At 41.4% G+C, this 21085-nt stretch overlaps 1 protein-coding gene across 3 annotated transcripts in view; it reads right to left on the bottom strand.

The window, feature by feature from the left end:
* LOC109427301 (fibrous sheath CABYR-binding protein) overlaps nucleotides 1–21085 on the bottom strand; it is a 39364-nt gene that overhangs the window by 8359 nt on the left and 9920 nt on the right. For all 3 annotated transcript variants that reach the window (XM_029865035.2, XM_019702819.3, XM_019702818.3), the window contains exon 2: nucleotides 7714–8659. In XM_029865035.2, coding sequence (XP_029720895.2) covers nucleotides 7714–8659 — 946 coding nt within the window. The remainder of the gene's footprint in view (nucleotides 1–7713; nucleotides 8660–21085) is intronic.

The following is a 21085-nucleotide window of genomic DNA, read 5'->3' as shown; positions in this document are numbered from 1 at the left end:
TCACAGCCAAGCCAGATCAACAGAGAATTATTCTCTTCCAACGTATATGTAATGGTTTCGACTATGAGAAAGATCTTGCATTCACGGTATTCTTAGAGCAACGTCGACTTTTCCTGGCCAATTTTGGACGATCCAAAAGTAGAATGGTTCTTTAAAGCCAAGCACAGTCAAACATCGAATGTTAAAATTGACTACGAATAGTTTTTTTTTTTCCTTCAAATCTTGAACACATTTTCTTCCCTATTAATCTGAGTTTACTTGTTCTGCAAAGTATCACAACGAAGTGAGTACAAAAACTACAAAAAACGATTTAATATCTTCAGCAATAAATCAATTGATGAAAATACTAGACTCATGGAAATAACAAACTGTAACGAGGATTGATTCGTTGGAACAAAATGTGTTTAGAACGTGTTTCGATGCTGGTTCTCGCCGTAGAGAATCTTGCTTGCCGAACAACCCACGGTTTCGATTATGAGAAAGATCTTGCATTTACGCTATTCGTTGCTGCATTCTTAGAGCAACGTCGACTCCTCCTGGCAAATTTTGGACGATCAAAAAAAAAAGGTTCTTTAAAGTCAAGCACAGTCAAACATCGAATGTTAAAATTGAATAACAATAGTTTTATCCTTTAAATCTTGATGTAGATGTACACTTTTCTGCCCATCAAACGTTCCGGAATGTTTCACAACAAAATGAGTACAAGAATTACAAAAAAACGAATTAAAATCTTCAGCAATAAATGAATTGATGAAAATACTAGAGACAAGCTGGGACAGCTCATGGACATGAGAAGCTGTATTGAGCACCATCCGCAGAATATGTTTAGAACGTGTAATTGGAGTGAAAAGCTTCTAAGATAGACAAATCAAACCCAAGACCTATTGAACAAGATAAACGAATTAGCTGTTGCCGTTAAGGATGCTATAATTGAACTTCAGAAGTCAGAAACAGTAAATTCGAAAGAAGTATCATGGCTCTTTCAAGTCAAGCACAGTCAAACATTGAATGCTTAAAAATTAACACGAAGAGTTTTTCCTCTTGAATCTTGATGTCAATGCATCATACATACTTCTTCTCCCTACCAGTCTAAATTCAATCGAATATCAATGCTTCAAAAGACTTCAAAAAGACATATAATCTACAACAGCAATAAATCAATTGATGAAAATACTAGAGATAAGCTGGGACAGCTCATGGACATAAAAAGCTGTGTGTTGCGAATGATCCGTTGAAACAGAATGTGTTTAGAACACTTGTGATAAGAGTGGAACATTTCTATCAAAGACAACGCAAATCCAAGACCTATTGAACAAGATAAACGAATTACCAATTGCCGTTAAGGATGCTATAATTGAGCTTCAGTAGGCAGAAAACAGTATTTGTAGTATTTAAAGAAAATAAGGATGATATCAATCAACAATGGCCATAGAACGATTGACAAACGCCCATTGCAAAATAAAGGTGGAGACACAAGTTTTTCTCGATTTATGGAAGACAGACATTTGAAAAGTTTGTTTCATTGCTTTGTAGTATTAGGTATGTACCGACCAGCCTGACAAACTTTCCCGATCGAGAGACAACAATTAGAGAATCGGTTGTAGAAAGAAAAATCGAAAAATACGAGAAATCGACAAATAGATTTCGTTTCGATGTAATGAAATAATTAAAGAAATACAGATTGATGAGAACCATAGAACGAAACAGTTCTTTACTTATTACGGAATTAAACCATGATGATTCTGTAACAATGCTGGATAACATGCAACAATTTCTAGACAATAGGGAAACGTCATTATTAATCAACGGTTTCGATCAAGAATCAGTTAGAATTCACTCACTTGTCGTATGCTCAATATTTCCTTTCGAATTTTTGGTACGAACACGCGTCAGAATGTGAAACGAAACGAGCTGTTAATTCGCGACGATTAATTTGCAATCGGATGCGAACTCATGACAGAGAGGAGAAACGAAAATAAACAACTAGCCAATGAGCACAACCAGAAGAAGGCAACGCATACCATACGAAGAACCATACTAGAACTTTCATATCCTTCCAAAGAAGAATAATTATGTTGACAAGTCCAAGCTTATGCAGTATCTTAATTATTCTTCTTTGGAAGGATATAAAAGTGGCGACGAGGATGGGATCACTCCTGCCGATAACCTGCACGCTACCCAGCCCACTCGTTCACTACTTGGTTATGTGCCAAGAACTATGCCCATTACACCAGAGATTCGAAACATTTACGCTGAATTAGGAATTCAGGCTGGCTGCGACGCCGACGTCCAAGATTTGGACAACATTGTGTTTGGACGGAACTTTAACGGGATTCCCGGCCGATGCACCATTGGAAGGATATAAAAGAACCGTGGAACCATAACGTAAGGAAAGGGAACGCACTCTATGCACTTAGAGACATACTTTTCGAGAAACGACTTGGAAAACATTGAAATCTCTATGCTTCTTTCTCGTGGGATAAAGGTAGAACTAGGCAATCACGATTTTCCCTTTCTAGCTTTAAAAATCAAATAAGATCTTTGACAGTTCTTAAACTAAGATCGACGAAAGTCGCCTATAAAAACCCAGAACCAGCCACGAAATACATGATCTTACGTTTTTAGACTCGGAACCGGCAACTTATCTTTCTGGAGAGAAATTCCTGGTAAGTGTCGTTCCGACGATTCGGCATGCTTCCTTTGCCGGATTTCTATTACTCAGTTAAACATTTCTGAACTAGACAATGATGATTCTGTAACAATGCTGGATAACATGCAACAAATTCTAGAGACAATGAAGAAAAGTCATTATTAATCAACATTTCGAACGAGAATCAGTTAGAATTCACTCACTTGTCGTATGCTCAATATTCGAATTTTTTGTTCAAACTTGCGTCAGAATGTGAAACAAGCTGTTAATTCGCGACGATTAATTTGCGATCGGATGCGAATCCATGACAGGGAGAAGAAACGAAAACAGACTGTTGTGTAACTAGGGAAAATGAAAGCGAACGCACTCTATGCACTCAGAGACATACACTTCGAGAAAAGACTTAAACATTGAACTCTCTTTGCCTCTTTCTCGAGGAATAAAATTAGAACTAGGCAATCACGACAATTTTCCCTTTCTTGCTTTAAGAATCAAATAAGATCTCCAATAGAACTATATTTTGTCACTTCTTAGACTAAAACCCCCTACATCGACGAAAGTCGCTTATAAGAACCCAGAATCAGCCACGAAATACATGATCTTACGATTAGACTGGGAACCGACAACTTGTCTTTCAGGAGAGAAATTCCTGGTAAGTCTAACAATAAGGTTATCACTAACGATTGCAAACTCGACTCCTTCGGTTGCAGACTACTCGCCTGGCGAATGTCGTTCCGACGATTCGGCGTGCATTCTATGCGGGATTGCTATTAAACAGTTAAACATTTATGTATTAGACAATTACAATTCTATAACAATGCTGGATAACATGCAACATCTTCTAGAGACAATGGAGAAACGTCATTATTAATCAATGGTTTCGAACAAGAATCAGTTAGAATTCACTCACTTGTCGTATGCTCAATATTTCCTTTCGAATTTATTGCACAAACATGCGTCAGAAGGTAAAACGAGTTTGTGTCTTTCGTAGCAGGAAAAAGACCTAGATGTTAATATTCTGTAGACTACAAAATTGCCAAGATATGACTCTTTCCGTTGGGCAGCCGTAGCAGGTCGTATGGAAATTGTAAAGATAGTTATAGATGACTATGCGGCCAAATTAGCAAATATTCCGCAGGCTACAACATCGTCAATAGAGTATAGAGCTAAGACCGAAAAAGATAATATGGAAATTGTAAACGTGCTTATAGATGATGTTTTGCTAGCACTGGACTAAGAAGACAGAACACCTCTACAGGAGGCGCTGTCGTTGACGTTGATCCATAAAGTGAAGTGATGGAAGACGCTGTCGATTGACTAAACGACCGATGTCAATGCGCAAGATAACATCAAATCAATTGCCTTGACAATAGAAGAATAAGGTAACAGTTGTTGGAAGTTGTAGACGAGCTGGCCATAGCACAGCATAAAAAGCCCAGCAATCGCTGAGACAATCGCAAGAGGAATATCCTGATGAATTCTGGGTGGAGTCCTGGGAGGAATCCCGAGAGGAATCCCTGTAGAAATTTAGAGAAGAACCCCTACGAGATACTCGCAGAAAATGTCCCTAAAAGCGCATCTTTGGAAGACATCCGGGAGAAACGCCTGGGTGTATCCAAGCTTCACAACATGATTCACAAAAAAAAAGATTTATAAACTTCAGTAATAGTTACCGAGCAGATCTTCCAACACCATATCATAGGCAAAATGCAGCAACCAACGATCACCAACGTAACGCCCAACCAAAAGAGGAGCAGATCAGGAGATAAGACATCTGGAGGATGCAGTCCCGCATAGACGACGAAGGTGGGATGCAACGCCCAACGAAGATGTAAAGGAACGGATACAGATAAAGAACCAACATTCGTTCGTTCCGGAGATTTGACCTCAACCTCGGCTGGACACACAGTACAGTACCAAATAAGGAAAGTAGGGAATGTAGGTAGTTGACATAAGAAACGAGTAAGTATAGAACTTATAAATACTTGTGTGAATAGAGAAAGAGTCAGTTCATGTTTAGATCTTATACATAGCAGTTAGCTTTTTTTAGCTGAACTCCGCTTCTAACTTACTAGAGATAAGTTAGAAGAGGCTTATGGATGTAAAAAGCTGTATTAGGGTAATCCGTTGGAAGAGATTGTTGTGGAACGTGTAATAGAATTAGTAAAAAAAAAAGTTCTACTAAAGACAAATCAAACTCAGCAATCCCAGGAAGAATCACAGGAGAAACTCCCTGATGAATCCTAGAAAGCAGTCATGTGGGAAATGCGAGAGGAATTCCTAGCAGAAATCTCGGGAAGAATCTCTGCAGCTACTCGGCAAAAGTCCCTGAACGCATCTCGGAATCAATCTGCTTTACAAACTCCTGTGAGTATTCCGGAAGGAATCCCGTAGGAAATCACTAAAAGAATTTGAAACCACGTTAACATTTGAATCATCCTTCGTGCTGAAAACGTTGATTGAAACTAAATTTAACATATTGGTGGCTCCAGTCCAGAGAGGAAAAAAACAGGGAGTAACTATGTCGTCGATTGAGTACGCCGAGAGAAATCCGCCTGGAGAAATCTCGGGAAGAATCTCTGCAGCTACTTGGAAAAAGTCCCTGAACGAATCTTGGGAGAATCCACAGGACAAAACCCGGTTGGTATTCCGGAAGAATCCCGAAAAAAATCACTAGAAGAATTTGAACCCACGTTAACATTTGAAACGTCCTTCGCGCAGAAAACGTTAATTGAAACATTGATTAACATCAGCTATTGGTGGCTCCAAAGAGGAAAATGGCATCAATTAAGTAGTCTTGGGGGAAATGCCGAAAGGAATCCGTCTAGAGAAATTTCGGGAAGGATCTGCTGGACAAACTCCGGTAGTTATTCCGGAAGGGATCCCGAAAGAAATCCCTAGAACAATATGAAGCCACGTAACCATTTGAATCATCCTTCATGCTGAAAACGTTGATTGAAACAAAATTAACATATTGGTGGCTCCAAAGAGGAATAAAAAAAACTAGAAGCAACTATGTCATCGACTAAGTACAGGAGTCCTGTGGGAAATGCCAAGAGGAATCCGCCTGGAGAAATCTTGGGAAGAATCTCTGCAGCTACTTGGAAAAAGTCCCTGAACGCATCTCGGGAGCAATCCGCTAAACAAACCCCGGTAGGTATTCCGGAAGGAATTCCGGAAGGAATTCCGAAAAAAAATCACTAGAAGAATTTGAATCCACGTTAACATTTGAAACGTCCTTCGCGCAGAAAACGTTAATTGAAACATTGAGTAACCTCACCTATTGATGGCTCCAAAGAGGAGAAAAACAAAACTAGGCGGAGTCTTGGGGAAATGACGAGAGGAATCCGTCTAGAGAAATCAACGGGAGGGATCCGCTGGACAAATCCCGGTAGTTATTTTGGAAGGGATCCCGGAAGAGAAATCTCTAGAAAAATATGGAACCACGTTACCATTTCAATTATCCTTCATGCTGAAAACGTTGATTGGAACACAATTAACATATTGGTGGCTCCAAAGAGGAATGAAAAACTAGAAGTATTAACTATATCGTCGACTAAGTACAGGAGTCCTGGGGGAAATGCCGAGAGGAATCCGCCTGGAGAAATCTCAGGAAGGATCTCTGCAGCTACTTGGAAAAAGTCTCTGCACGCATCTTGGGAGAATCCGCTGGACAAACCCCGGTTGATTTTCCGGAAGAATCCCGAAAAAAATCACTTGAAGAATTTGAATCCATCGCGCAGAAAACGTTGATTGAAACATTCATTAACATTACCTATTGGTGGCTCCAAAGAGGACAAATCAAAACTAGGAGTATTTCATCAATAAAGTACAGGAGTCTTGGGGGAAATGCCGAGAGGAATCCGTCTGGAGAAATCTCGGGAAGGATTCGCTGGACAAACCCCGGAAGTTATTCCGGAAGGGATCCCGAAAGAAATCCCTAGAAGAATATGAAACCACGTTACCATTTGAATCATCCTTCATGCTGAAAACGTTGATTGGAACCAAGTTAACGTGTTGGTGGCTTCAGAGAGGAAAAAACCAAAACTAAGAGTAAAATATGTCTTCGATTAAGTACACTGCCTCTATTCGCATAACAGTCCCATGTTTGCTGGATTTCCTATTCACATGAGACTGTTGTGCGAATGGAGGCAGTACAGGAGACCTGGGGGAAATGCCGAAAGGAATACCTGGAGAAATCTCGGGAAGAATCCGTTGGACAAACCCCGGTAGGTATTCTGGAAGGAATCCCGGAAGAAATCACTATTGTCCTCTGAGGTATTCCGGGAAAAATCACAATAGATAGATATCGCAAGTCATGAAAGATTCCCTTTCACAATCGCGGTAGGAATGTACGATTTCGAAGCAAGGATGGGAACGCTCATTTGAAAAGCACTACACTCACTTGCTGTTTTCTCAGTACTGAAGTATGCAATCAAGAAACGATGTATGTATTGTGGTTTTGTCTAAAAGTTTGCCGGATAAAGTAAGGATCGCAGAGTGTCTTTGCAAGTGTGTGTTCCCATCCCTGTTGAAGTTAACATTTTTAACAATGTTCTTATGATAATTAAAAAAAATGTTTTTCGCAAAACAAATCTTTGAATAAGTATTGCATTGCCGCTGTCGCTGTGTTCAGTGATTATTCGGTATCGATATGTTTGGTTGATGTATCGAGGAAGTGTTATCACTTCACAGATAGAACTATGAAGCAACATGAGCGGATTTCGTAACGATTATGTGGATGATTTGCAGTTTAAAATGAAGAATAACTGTCAGAACAAATAGTAGATACTCCGCGTCGTGCGTTTCAGTAAGCAATCTTTCGAGGAGTTTCATGCGCGATCCCTCTTGGACTCGATACTAGGCTATACCGGACACAAATGTTGACTTAGTAACCCTAAGAACCCTAGGCATAAAATATCCCCTATATGTGAATGGCAAAGAAATTTCCCGAATAATAACTGAGGGACGTGCTCACAGAGCACTAAAAAGTTCCCGTTGAGTCGCATCGCCATGCCAAAAACAACGGTAGGTAACTTATACTTCTTCTTGTCTACACTCACCAGAGTTCTCCACCTTCGTTTCCTCCACGCTGCTCTCCACCGGAACCACATCATTGTTCGTCTTTTCCGCCTCTGTGCTGCTGACCTCGTTGGCAACCGGTGCCACCGGTTCCTCCACCACGGGCGTCACTTCCTGCGCGACCGGCGTGGAACTGCAGTTATCCTCTGCGGGTTTCGATTCCACTTCCTGAACCGCGGGGGCGGGTTCAGCGACTTGTTCCGGTTCTTCAGCGGCAGGGGCGGCGGCAGGTACTTCTGGCTTTTCTTCTTCCACTGGCTTGGCGGCGGGTTCCGGTTCTGCAGGTTTTGGCGCTTCCTCCTCGGGGGCGGCGGCCGCTTCTGTCGTCGCCTCTTCCGGAACTGGTTCTGCTTCTTTGCTGGCTTCTTGACTGGTTGCTTCCTTGGCTGCCGGTGCCTCTTCGTCGACTTCCATCTTCTCGGGAGCGTCGTCGGCCGGTTTGGATTCCTCCTTTGGTGCTTCGACCTTTTCGGTGCTATTTACGGCGCCATCGACTTTGTCTTCCTGCTTCTTGTCGGTTTCGTCATGCACTTCATTAGCCTCGGCCTTTGATTCTTCGTCCTTCTTGCCATCGGTTTCGTCGTCCTTCTTGTCGGCTTCCTCTTCGTCATGCTTCTCCTCTGCTTCGGCTTTGTCCTTGGCCGAGGGACGTCCGCGCTTCTTCGGGGTGGCGCTTTCGGATTCCGGCGATTTTCCCTCCTCGTCGTCATCCTTCTTCCCTCGACCCTTGCGCGAGGGAGTGGCTGCCGTGCGGGCCTTCTTGGCCGGAGGAGTGGCCGGTGTGGCAGGGGCGCTGACTCCGCGTGTGCTGGCACGGGTTCGTCGTCGGCCACCGTCCTCCGCGGGATCCATGCCCATGGTCTTCAGTAGCTCCTCACTTTCCCGCTGGAATGCATCGTTTTTGCGCTTGGACGGCGTACGCTTGGTCTGAAAATAGAACGAAAACGCAACAAACGGTTGGATTAGTTGGACGCTTCTTGCATTTGGGTAAATTTGATCGATAGGTGTTCAAGAGGAGTTTGTGTCAGTTGGTACCTAGAAGGTCATTTCGATAGGAAGGATGGTTGGCGCCTATGGTCATTCGTCATTATGGACACTTGGCATAAATAATTTTAGATTTGCTAAATGTCTATTGTACCAAACGCCCTAACGACTTATGTCAAACTAATTTGCGAAACTTTTGACATAAGACCTTAAGGTCACTTGGCATAAAGACATTGGGCATAACGGTTATTTAGCATAATAGACATTTTACATAACCAAAATGGAGTCTCTGTCATTTGGCATAAAAACATTTGACATAAGGCGATTGGCGTAAGGTCACTTGACATAAATACATTTGCCATAACGGTCATTTGGCATAACAGACACTTGGCATAATAAAGAAGAGTGCATTTCGATTGCCAAAGGTCCCGCTCCCATCGAGAAATACATACACCCTTATTTTTATGCCAAGTGTCCATTCTGTCAAATGACACAGAACCCAATTCCCATGGGTTAGCTGTCAACGCAACGCTAACGTATCCATTGTGCGTGGACCTTTAATATCCCAAATCGACGCAGGTAACCAAATCATGGACCAAATCTTAAGGTGAATATAATAAAATAGGCTGGAAGCGATACATTTGGCATAAAAGCCCTAACGACATTTGGCATAACTAAAATACGCCCTTATTATTTTTATGTCAAATATCCATTATCCAAAACAACCCTTACGACAGCTTTGTGATATGACCCTATGCCGATTTCTACGATTTTTTAGGATCTCTCTAAAAAATCTTCCGGGATTCTTTTTATGGATTTGTTCGGGAATTCCCTGTGAAATTTCTACCTGGATTACTTCTTCCAGGGATCGCTCCCGGGATTTCTTCAGAGATTTGTGCTGGAATCATCCCGAGATTCCTCCCGAGGTTCCTTCCGGAATTTCTCCTACAATTTATCCCAGGCTTTCCCCTACTGGAATGCATCCCGGGCTATATCTTGATAGTGGATTCTTCCAGATGCATCGACCATTACGAAAATATCCTGGACCAACGGGAAATCGAACCCAGACACTCTCAGCATGGTTTTACAGAATAAAACAGTTTGAATTAGATCAAATAAAAGTGAGAGCTTAAAAGATAAATAAGAGAAATTTCGAAGATATGTATCTCTGTATCTGACAGCCCGTTTCATTTTTTTAAGTATTTATTTTCTACTTCAATCGTTTAGAGTTGTTTTGTATCAACACGGTCCAGAGGATAACAATACTTTAAAAGTAATAATAAAATTGAACCTTTCTTATTTCTGATCTTGACTCCAGATTGCAATTATAAATGACTGACACATAGCTCTGATCGCAAAAGTCGCCTCAGTCCAACATAACAATTCACCCGCATCTACGGTACTGAGTTCCCGCCTCTCTTGCGCACACTGCCACGAATCAAAACAATCTCCTACAGAGAGACCATAGAAAACGTGCCAAAGGATAATAACCGAAAGTTCAGGCACACCATCTTCGCGGCTAAACTGCCGCCGCCACGGCAGTCGCGTCAATGTGTTCGAGTATTATTTTTGTTATTACCTACCTACCCGCCAAGAAATCTTTTGGTGAGTTTGTGAGGGCCGCTGCCCGCGTGAGGTCTCACCAATATTGCGGTAATGGACGCATTACCTCACAATCATCACCTCGCCTCGTAGGAAGAAATGCTCATGATCGTCATCGACGTCATCATCACGGGTCTGTCTGTCGATTCGGTTGGTTGGATGGTAAACAACCACAGTTAGTAGTGCGGTGTTGTTCGGTATAAGGGGAACCGGGCGCAGACACGGCGACAATTTCGAACTACCACCTAACAGACACTGACCACTCGTAATGCCGCAGGCCGCAGCAGTTACATACAGCAAATGGTACTGTAGATAAGACGTCGCCGAAGTGGGAGTGGCACGGTAGGGGGTTTGTTCCGTATAGCGACAACGAACATGCATGCAGATAGAGAGCATCGTTTCAACACCACGAAAGATCAGTGATAATAGAACATGCAGCATGGACCAATACAAGTAAAACGGGTTGTAGCTGAACGTTTCCCTCGTTTTTTTTTTGTTCCATTTCGGCAGGGTAGATCTTCAAGCCGAATCCGGATGGATCGAATGGAAACTTTTATCAAGGTTCATCGTCTGCCGTGCGTTGTTCAATCAGAACTACTACGCTGCTGATGTTTGACAAAGTTTGAGAGAACTTAACAATCACTATCTTTCGACGATCTATTGGGAAAAAACGGCGCAGAGATCTAATTGTCTTATCTGGGTGAGAAACGTGAACAATATTTGAGCTTGTTGGTAATTGCCATTAGGTGAATAATTAGTCAGCATATTATTAGATAATGACACCTTCAACGAAGACATGTTTCAAACTGTTTTTCAATATTGCTGTTATAGATAATGACCATCAGCCCTGCAGACATATTAAACTGTTCATTGAACGAACATTGCGGGCCGCATATTTGGTGAGCCAACAATAGTGGACCAAAATAAAAGCGTACAATATTTATGCAATCAACTCCTCCACTCCAGCCAAGCGCAATTCAAGCCGTTCCAGCTATATGGGGCTACATGAAGGTGAAAGTCTAGCAGAACTGCTGCTGCTATCATTAGTCGATTAGGTTCAGAGTTAGGCGCTTTGTAGCATGCTGTCGTTGAATAGTATTTGCTACTTGTAGGCTTGTAAGTACGTTTACGTTTCGATAGTAATAGATGCCTACTGTGGTCATGCGAGTTAGACAGATAGTAAGCTGATTACAATACAATAATGTAGAGTTCATGAATAGTCAAAAACTTTTCAGTAGTCGAACAGGTCGAACTCGGTATCCCGGGACGAACTTTTTTGTTTCTTCTGAGAAGTCCTTCTGCAACTCCATCTGGGGACTTTCTACTTAGAATTCTTCCTGTGAACTCTAGAAACTTGTTCTATGAACTCCTCAAGATGGATTCCTTCTAAGGAGTTTTTCAAAAAATCCTTTAGAAGCTTTTCGGGAATTACTACAGAAATTACTGATACCAGGATTTAAGTCTGAGAGTTTATTTCTCCGAGAACTTCATTTGGCGATTAATCCAGGAGCTGCTGGAGTATTTCCTGAAGGACCCGTTGCAAGATTCTCAGAAGAAACTCCAAGAACATTAAAAAAAGAACTAAAGAAGAGTCCATAGTAGCAGGATTTCGTGACGAAACTTATTAAACGTTCCAAATATGGACTCCTTGAAAATTCATAAACACCTTGAGAATTTCAAGAAAAAAAACTCAAGGAAGGTTCTTATTAGGAACTATCAGTACAATCCCAAAAAGAACTTCTGGAAGTTTAACGAAAGGTAACATCTGTTGGGTAGCGGTACAGGGTGGCAGCAGAGAAACGAATCCACCGCAGCAAAAAAAACGGCAGCACGAAGAGAGTGTGGTTGCTGAAGCGCAGGAGAGTATGGACAGGAACGATATGCGGAGGTTTTATGCAACTGTCAATGATGCACGGCACAAGACTGCGCCAGTGCCCGCCATATGCAATGGCCGAGAAGGAAATTTGCTGACAGGCAAAACAATGATGGCATCCAGGTGAACGAAGCATATCGAAGAGTTGTTGAATACTAGCAGTGACGTAGTACCCAGGAACAGGATTATCATATAATGGATGACGGTCAAGCAGTGGAACCACCAACACTGGATGAGGTAAGAAGGCGCTTAAGGAGCTGAAAAACAGCACTGATGTTGGGAAGGACGAGATTCCGGTCGAACTTCTTAAACACGGAAGCGAACAGAGAATGCAGAACTGCCTACCAGCTGGTTGGATGGTCTCATAAACCCGATCTACAAGAAAGGGTATAGACTGGTGTGCCAATTACAGACGGATTACCCTTTTAAAGATACTGTCGCGTATCCTGTAACCTGTTCAACAGACTGAGACCTTTTGAGGAGTCCTTCGTCGGCGAATACTAGGCTGGTTTTCGTGAGGGCCGATCAACAACGTATCATATGTTTAACCTGCGGATGATCCTAGATAATTTTGGGAGATATAACTTGCAGACTCACCATCTGTTCATTCGATCAAATCAACGATCAAATCTGACTATACATGTCAATGGTTGCTACTCCGTTATTGATCTGAGCTGGTACCAATTGCACTGAGATCCAAATGAATAAGGGCTGGGGCACTCCACTTATTCTCAAAGTGCAATTCTAGCAGCTCATAGATTTTGGATCAATACCGGCGCCGGCCACGTCCTTATAGTCAGTTGGAAAGGGAAAGGAATGTTAGAGTGTGCTTTGGATAACTATGTTGTTTATGTTGCAAGAAATGGAGAAAACAACAACACTGTTGCCCAAAGTTTTGCTCAAACAGCATCAAATTAGGCAAGGAATCATAATACCCACGCTTTTTGCACCATTTCATTGCAGAAACGGAGAACTGACCTTCTCACCATACTAAAATTCAGCTCATTACTACAAATCTAGTACTTCACCGATCTGTCCTATTGCCACGCGCGAATTTGTTCTCTCATCGAGTTGCATGGTTCACGAAGAAATACAAAGAAAATGCTCCGATATACAAAAGCTGCGACGAGGAGCGGTCATCACTAAGTGTAACACTTACTGAAGCTCTCTCATCGTTGGCTTGTAACAACTGTGAACATACGTTATTTTTATCATTATTCACCGCATTTTAGCTCTCAAAATGTAACATACCATTTAATTTAATTGTATTAATGATGTTGCAGTTTGCGTTGCCACAAAAATCAAGAGTTAGGACACTATTCTGACAAAAACATTGTTGTCGAATGCTTCGCTTTCATTAACGTGGCTCTCGTATCGAACCGGGAAAGAGAATGAGTAGTATTTCGGGAAGCGTTCCCGAGCATGTTGCTTCACGCACTGCTACATTCACGAGTGTAGCACAAGCTGAGTATAGACCGTTCAGTGGCTCGTGATAAAATTCCAAACTCTGGTTTGAAGGATTCCCAAAAGGAAGTGCTGGAGGATTCCCAGAATGTAGGCAGAGGATTGTAGGTATCATGATGCCTATAAGGATTATCAGAAGACACGCTTGGAGGAAAACATTACAGAATTTCCAAAACGATTCTGGAAGAATCTCTTGGAACAAGAACTATGAAATGGATGAATTCCGGAAGAACTTTCTGTAGGAATCCCAAGGAAGAACTTCTGCTGGAATCCCAGAAGACACTGTTGGAGAAATCCGAGAAGTCATAGAGACATTATTAAGAAGGAACACCTTGAAAAATTCAAGAAGGAACTCCTGATGGAACCCCAGAAAAAAATTAGGAGGCATACCAGGAATAACTTCTGGGGGACCCCAGAAGAATTTCAAGAGTTTCTGGAGAAATTATAGACAAAATACCTATGCGCATGGGTGAACTACAGAAAGAATTCCTATTCCTGATGAAAATTCCGATGGAATACCCATAGAAAGTCCAGCAGAAGTCCAAAACGAGGCATCTGGGTCAATTCCAGAGGCAAATCCTAAAGAAAAAGTGAGCAACGATGTCCATAACATGAATTGCATTGAAAAAAAACTGTAACCGAAGTTCCCACATTACAAAGATTCCTTGATATTTTCAAGTTTTCCCTGTAAACTGTAAATAATCTACATTTCGATAGTTTACTTTGAAGCTCTCGTAGCATTTGTAGATATCAGAACCTTAGAATTCTAAAAGATAATACAATTGTTAAAATAGGGAATATTGTGTATTTTCGGCAGTTTTTTTTTCTTCGTCATGTTTTTTAAAGCTGTTTAGCTTAGAGTTGGCCTCAAATTCTTCCCAACCAAACTGAATTATACGACCATGTTTCAGGAAATTTGACCGACGAAAACCCCCCATGACCTGCCGATAATACCCATCGTCACCCTATCTACGTAAATGCATTTTAACAATTTTGATTCAACCTCCAGGCCTCTTTGGAATGGACATTGCGAGATTATTAGGTAACCGATGCAACACACAATCTACTTATGAAAATGCAGCTTTGTACTAAACCAACTGCTACAACCTTACAGTTCCCCGTCACTAATGTCTTCGACATTTGAACAGATGCATAATTTAGGAAACAGACTTCTCCAAGTAATTAAGAACCAATCTTCTGCGCGGACTGGTCGGCCAGGCCAGCAGTGTTTGCTCAAGTGACCTCCAAAGTGCGGCACTCGATAAACAAACGCGAATAATAATACATTTTTCGAGATGGTGTTCGACGAACCTATACACAACACTCGTGCAGGTAGGTATGGCAGACTCAGACCCGTCTCTGTTATTATATCATACCTGGGTAGTCCAGTCCACAAACACGCATCCGCGCGCCCGCGATTTCGTCCGTTACGTACGAGTTCAAACGATATCGAATCGACCATCCGCGCGGCACGGCACTCTCGCACTTCACACAGACATTCTCGCACCTACACCAACCAGCCAGTCGCAGTCAGTGTGGTGCGGTCCGTTCTTCTTGTGTATAAATGCACGCTCACACAACGCAACAACGTTTCCTTTTTTTTTAGGAGATGAAACATCGTGATGACGAAAGTCATCGTCGGTCGTTAGTGTGGGCATAACATGATATCATGATAACTGTTTTTTTTACTATACCATATACATAAAAACAATGATAGTAAGCCGGTGATGCGATGGTCTGGTCATCCAATGTCTCCTTCCGTAGAATTCCATGAGGTTTCGTGGTACCTCTAAAATGAAGCTTAGTTCGCTTTTTACTACATTCGCCGTTGAATGAAATCAGCACAAGCAACATCGCGTCATTTCTGTAATTTTCCTAATTTTCGCACCGCGCGCACGCATTGAAAGGTGGCCAGTGTTGTCGGATCGTCAACTTTTAATATTTACATTTACAATTCAGAGATTTTTGGTTTATCTTTCAGCTGAGGACAACCCAAAAATTTAATTCAAGAGACATTAATTACTAGCTAGGTATATGTCAACTATATGTCTAACTTTTTCAGGGAACAACTGTGCAGAAAAACCCCAAAATTTCAAATTGTCTTGAAGTAATATCACAGATGTTGAGGGAAGAGTGACTCGTTGAGTAAATTTGCTGATATGTAGGTATCTCCCAGGAAGTCCTGAATGATATTGTAGCCCATTCGATGCTATGTCGTTTAATCATCGTCGACACCGGCCAGCTTGTGGAGGTCATCGGTCGGCTAGCAGGGGTTCAGGTTGTGAACCATTTTGAACAGCTTGTTCTGTTTCACTTGCAACCTTTTGCGGTGAGAATTAGCGCAGTTGCCCCAAACCGCCAGGTGAGAATTGGCTGGATGATTCACTTGTTCACCAGCAGCTTGGTTTCTATGTGCAGCTTCGACCATGGATTCAACAGGGAGTAAAGCGCTTTGGTAGTATAATCAACCTTTCCGGGGACGTAGTTAATGTCCTTGTCAAACTTCAATTTGTTTTCGAATAGCACTCCAAGATACTTGACTTCATCGTCCCAAGTAATTGGCTGAGTATTACCATGATCGACCTGCGGGTAGTGTCCTAGGGCGCTGTTCATAAACTACGTTGACTCATTTTTGACCATCTCAGACCCTAGACCCGTATGGGCCCGTATGAATACTAACTTTTTTTCCCCGATCAGCCTAGCTAGCTGTGTAGTGTCATGTTAGTTCGACTGGATAAGAATAGCACTAACAGGTGACCTCCTACCAGACTTATGCAAAATGGTAGAGCCCAAGTGGCCTTAGTCTAAAAACCTTACTTTCGTAAGGGGAAATCCCATCTAGGGAATTAAACCCGGTGTTCGCAACTTTCAGTAAAAATGAAATGGCAAACTTGCGTGTCATGCCTCGAGACCGTGTGCTTGTCAACAACCTTGTCAACAAGCACCATTTTCTGAACCAGGGTGATTTTTTCAGGTTCTTAGAACTTACTTTTGTTCCATAGGTTCAATTTTAAAGCGATTTTTCGATATCATCTTTTGACAGCTCGGGAACTGCTTGACAGCCAGGGATTCGTCAAATCACTCTCATGTAAACTTCAAATTGATTTTTAACCTTCCGTAACTCGCGCGGTTGGCTACCTGCGTCAGCACCACGCTAATGTTGAGTACAAAAAGTGAGATTTTTTCAACGTGTTGTACAAAATACAACAGCGCGATCGCTCGAGGGTTAAATAGGTTCCCGGGCACCAAAATTCATGAAATTTGGATTTCGGCCCAGTTTGGCGTGCGGATTCAGAATATGGAACTATTTCAACACCGCTTAAGAAGCCAATTCATCACATACTGCACTTCAAAAGGCCTTCCGCTAATTGTTAACAGTGATGTTAATGCTCACACCATATTATCTGGGGCAGCTCAGACAATAACTTGAGAGGCTCCAGTTTGAAGGAATATTAGTAGTACAGATCTTGGATTACCTACTTGACATGAACAATCACCCAACCTTCATGATATTTGCCAAAGAGAAAGTGTTGGACATAACGCATTGTCTAGCAAAATTAGTCAGGAGTTAATCAATTGACATGTGTCAGATGAAAAATCTTTATCTGACCATCGCAACATCTTTTTTGAACACTTAAATGTTACTTACATTTCAGGAATCCACGGTCAACTAACTGGGATCTCTTTACTGATATTCACCATCCATTGATACTCAGAGTAATTTAGATGATGCCGTTGATACTAAAACGGCCATCATCATGGAAGCTTTTGAAGAAGCCTGCCCTTTGCGGTCTGTGAAGACCACAAGAGAAATCCCTTGGTGGAACTCCGATCTGACCAAACTCAGGAAACAACGTAGAAAAAGTTTGAACAGACGACGTTCGGTTGGATCGGGGGCAAGGCCTACCAGAAAGATCCTTGGTCTGCTGAGCGATCCGGGTGGAAAAACCATTGTAAAAATGTTTCTAGTTTGAGTGAAGTCAGTCGGTTAAACAAAACCCTTGCGAAATCTAAGGATTTCCGGGTGAACGAACTTTGTTTCCCAAATGGCGATTTCACTTCCTCTGTTCTGGAATGCTCATTCAGCACACAATTCCCCGGATGTGTGGTTATTACATCTTCGGATGAACCAGATGTCTTTCTTGTAGTTAGAATTCTCTGTCTTCAGCCCGGAACCTTAGCGGGATATTACTTTAAAGCAAGGTTGCAACCATTCATTTGCAAAGATTTACATTCATTTGCTATTATCTCAGTTCAGAAGCATGCTATCGAAAAACAATGTATGGATGAATTTAACCTTGTAGTTTTATCTGAAAGTTTGACGAATAACATTGGGGTCACACGCGCATTCCAAAGTCGTGAGCGAGATGTGAAGGCAACTCTCCACAGCGTGAATGAAATTTACATTCACCGCGTGGAGAGTTGCTTTCACAGTTCGCTCACGACTTTGGTATACGTTTGCGACCCTAATGTTATTCGGCAAACTTTCAGATAAAACTACAAGGTTAAATTCATCCATACATTGTTTTTTGATACCGTGTATGCACCAAACTTTGCGCAGTTAAGAAAAATCAAATTTCTAGTCGTTATAAAAAATACAAACAAACAAAATATATCACGAACAACTTGCTCATACGATAGACTAATGATCCTTCTTTGAGCCTGCAATATAAAAAAAATCATAATATTAACCAAAAAATACTTAAAATAGAAAAACTATTTCATTGCCTTGTTCCTAACTTTGCGCACAAAATCTTCGATTGTTCCTAACTTTGCGCATGGTGTGCCTAACTTTGCGCATGCTATGAATTGCTCAAAAAAGTCATCAAAGATACTATTATTTAATGTTTTCTTATTAAACTTAAGTTATTCAGGTAGTGTGCCCTTAACTGATCTTTGTTGAAATACTTTGTCCTACGAGGCAGGGGAAACGGAAACTTCCGGAGTTCTTGAATTCTTAGTCTGCGATTCGTACTAGGCACCTACCGTGTGGACAATCCAAACTTCATGAGAGGTTTTCCAGTGTCTAGAGATCAAAGGTAAAAGCTTCCTGATAATTGATGTGATCGTTACGGATAGGAACAATAAGGGGTCATTTAAATATGACGTCCATCTTTTAGGGGAGGGGGTTGGGATTGTTTAAAAAGTGTGATATGCCATGTATTAGGTATACTATGAAGCGAGACGGAGCGGCTCGGGGGAGAAGGGGGTTCTAAAATTCTGAAAATGATAAACGTCATATTTGAATGGTCCCTATCATTGACCGCAGGGAAAGCCAAATGAAGGACTATTCATAAATCACGTCACATTGTAGGCAGACGGAGAATGCCTGCCGTAGTGCTACGGCTCATACAATTTTCTACTTATTTCTATACAAAATCTGCTACATGGTGGAGAGGCAGGCCTGAAATTGTCAGTTCTAGTGTTACATAATATTTAAATGGTTCGTAAGTCATGTATTCACGTTCAACATGCATTAACTAAAAGTGCGCAAAAATTAGGAACACAGTGCAAATAATGGTTCCAAACATTGCGCACCACTATTTCCTAATTTAATTGAAAAAAATATTACGAACTGTGATTGATATTACTAGAATATCACCTTTTTTGTCAATTAACTGCAAAATTAATCATCGTTGTACAGTTTTATCGAGGAAAACTTTGATTTTTAGTAGAGTTACTTCTTGGCAACCGTGTTAAGGCGAGGCCAATTTTGACGTTTTTGTGTATTTTTTGTTTATTATTCAACATAAACAAAGATTTTATGGCAATTAAATATTCGTCAAATACTGTTTATGTTTGCACAATGCTAATGCAATGATTAAACTGGTAAAAATGTTGACATTTAGTTATTTTCTTCGTTATTTTACAAGAATGCGCAAAGTTTGGACCTGCGCAAAGTTAGGTGCGCACACGGTAGCATGCTTCTGAACTGAGAAAATAGCAAATGAATGTAAATCTTTGCAAATGAATGGTCGCAACCTTGCTTTAAAGTTTATTCCGAAAGAGGATCGTGCATCGTATGAAGAAGCAAAGAATTCCAGACCTATCAGTTTGACCGCTTTTCTTCTGAAATGATAAGAACGCATTGTGCGGTCATCAACATCGGTGATGTTCATCTGGCCAACATGCCTTTTCATGTGAACCAACATGCTTTCCAATCTGGAAAGTCCACTGCGACTCTTTCACACAAGGTTGTTTACGATATCGAGAAGCCATTCGCTCAAAATCAATCTTGTCTGGGTGTTTTCTTAGATAATTGGGTGACAGCGTGCCTTTCGATCACCGACGTGAAAGTGGTGTTTCAAAACTCTTATAATCAACGCACCCTCGGGTCGTGGCCAATCTGCGTTGAATCGGTAGGCGATATATCGGCCGGTAGACTCGTATCAGCCCTTGAATAGTGTCCTGTCCGGACGTACACCGTGGCATTTCGGTCCAACCGATTCCGCCGACCAAAACTCTGCATAAACGAGGACGATTGCAAATGACGCAGCCTACTCGTGCAAAATACTTTACGAGACTGAAGTTTCATTCGGTTTCGTTTGTTTTGTTTTTCCGGTAGCGCAACACCGCTGCTAATGCTATCTGCCCAGTTAATCCTTTGTTGACATCCCTCTCAATCCCTACAATTGGGTTTTTAAATTAAGAAAAATGTATTGATTTTTTGATTTTATACGAAAGAGCACCTTTTTCTGAATCACCATGATTTTTTACAGATTTTTAGAACTTCATTTTGGTACCTAAAATCGCTTTCGAAGAGATTTTTTGAAATCACCTTTTGACAGCTGACCAACTGCTTGACAGCTCCGCCCAGTACAAAATGCGACGAGGGGTGATTCGACAAATCGCTCCCATACAAACTTCAAATTGATTTTTAAATAGGTTCCCGGGCACCAAAATTCATGAAAATTTGGATTTCAGCTCAGTTTTGCATGCAAATTCTGAATATGAAATTATCTCAACACCGCTAAAGAAGCCAATTAGCATAGCAAGTCTTTTCCACTGATGGGTAGGCTCGAATGTCCCACCTCTCCCTATAACCCATAGAGGCAAATGCTCCAAGTTTTTTTTTTTTTTGTTTGTGGTGTCGTCAGACGACTGGCTAAGACCGGTCACTAATCCAAGTTTGTATGGAAGCGATTTGTCGTATCACCCCTTGTCGGATTTTTGCCCAGCTGTCAAAATTTAATGGTGATATTGATTTTTTTTTATTTTAGATATCAAAATAAAGTTCTCAAGATCATGTGGCTCAGAATAAAGTGCTCTTACGTATAAAATTTAAAAATCTTTTTTTTTTTCAAAATTTAAATTGATTGATTTGTCTTTATTAGAGAGACTTTCAGCCCTTGGCTGATTTGTCTCTCAGAATTTAAAACCCATTGGTGCATACACAAAACAAAGCAACCAATCTGGGAGCCCTGCTTCAC

The sequence above is a fragment of the Aedes albopictus genome, chromosome 3 (assembly GCF_035046485.1).
Source record: "Aedes albopictus strain Foshan chromosome 3, AalbF5, whole genome shotgun sequence".
Classification (NCBI taxonomy): Eukaryota; Metazoa; Arthropoda; class Insecta; order Diptera; family Culicidae; genus Aedes; species Aedes albopictus.
This window is presented reverse-complemented; position numbering and strand designations above follow the sequence as displayed.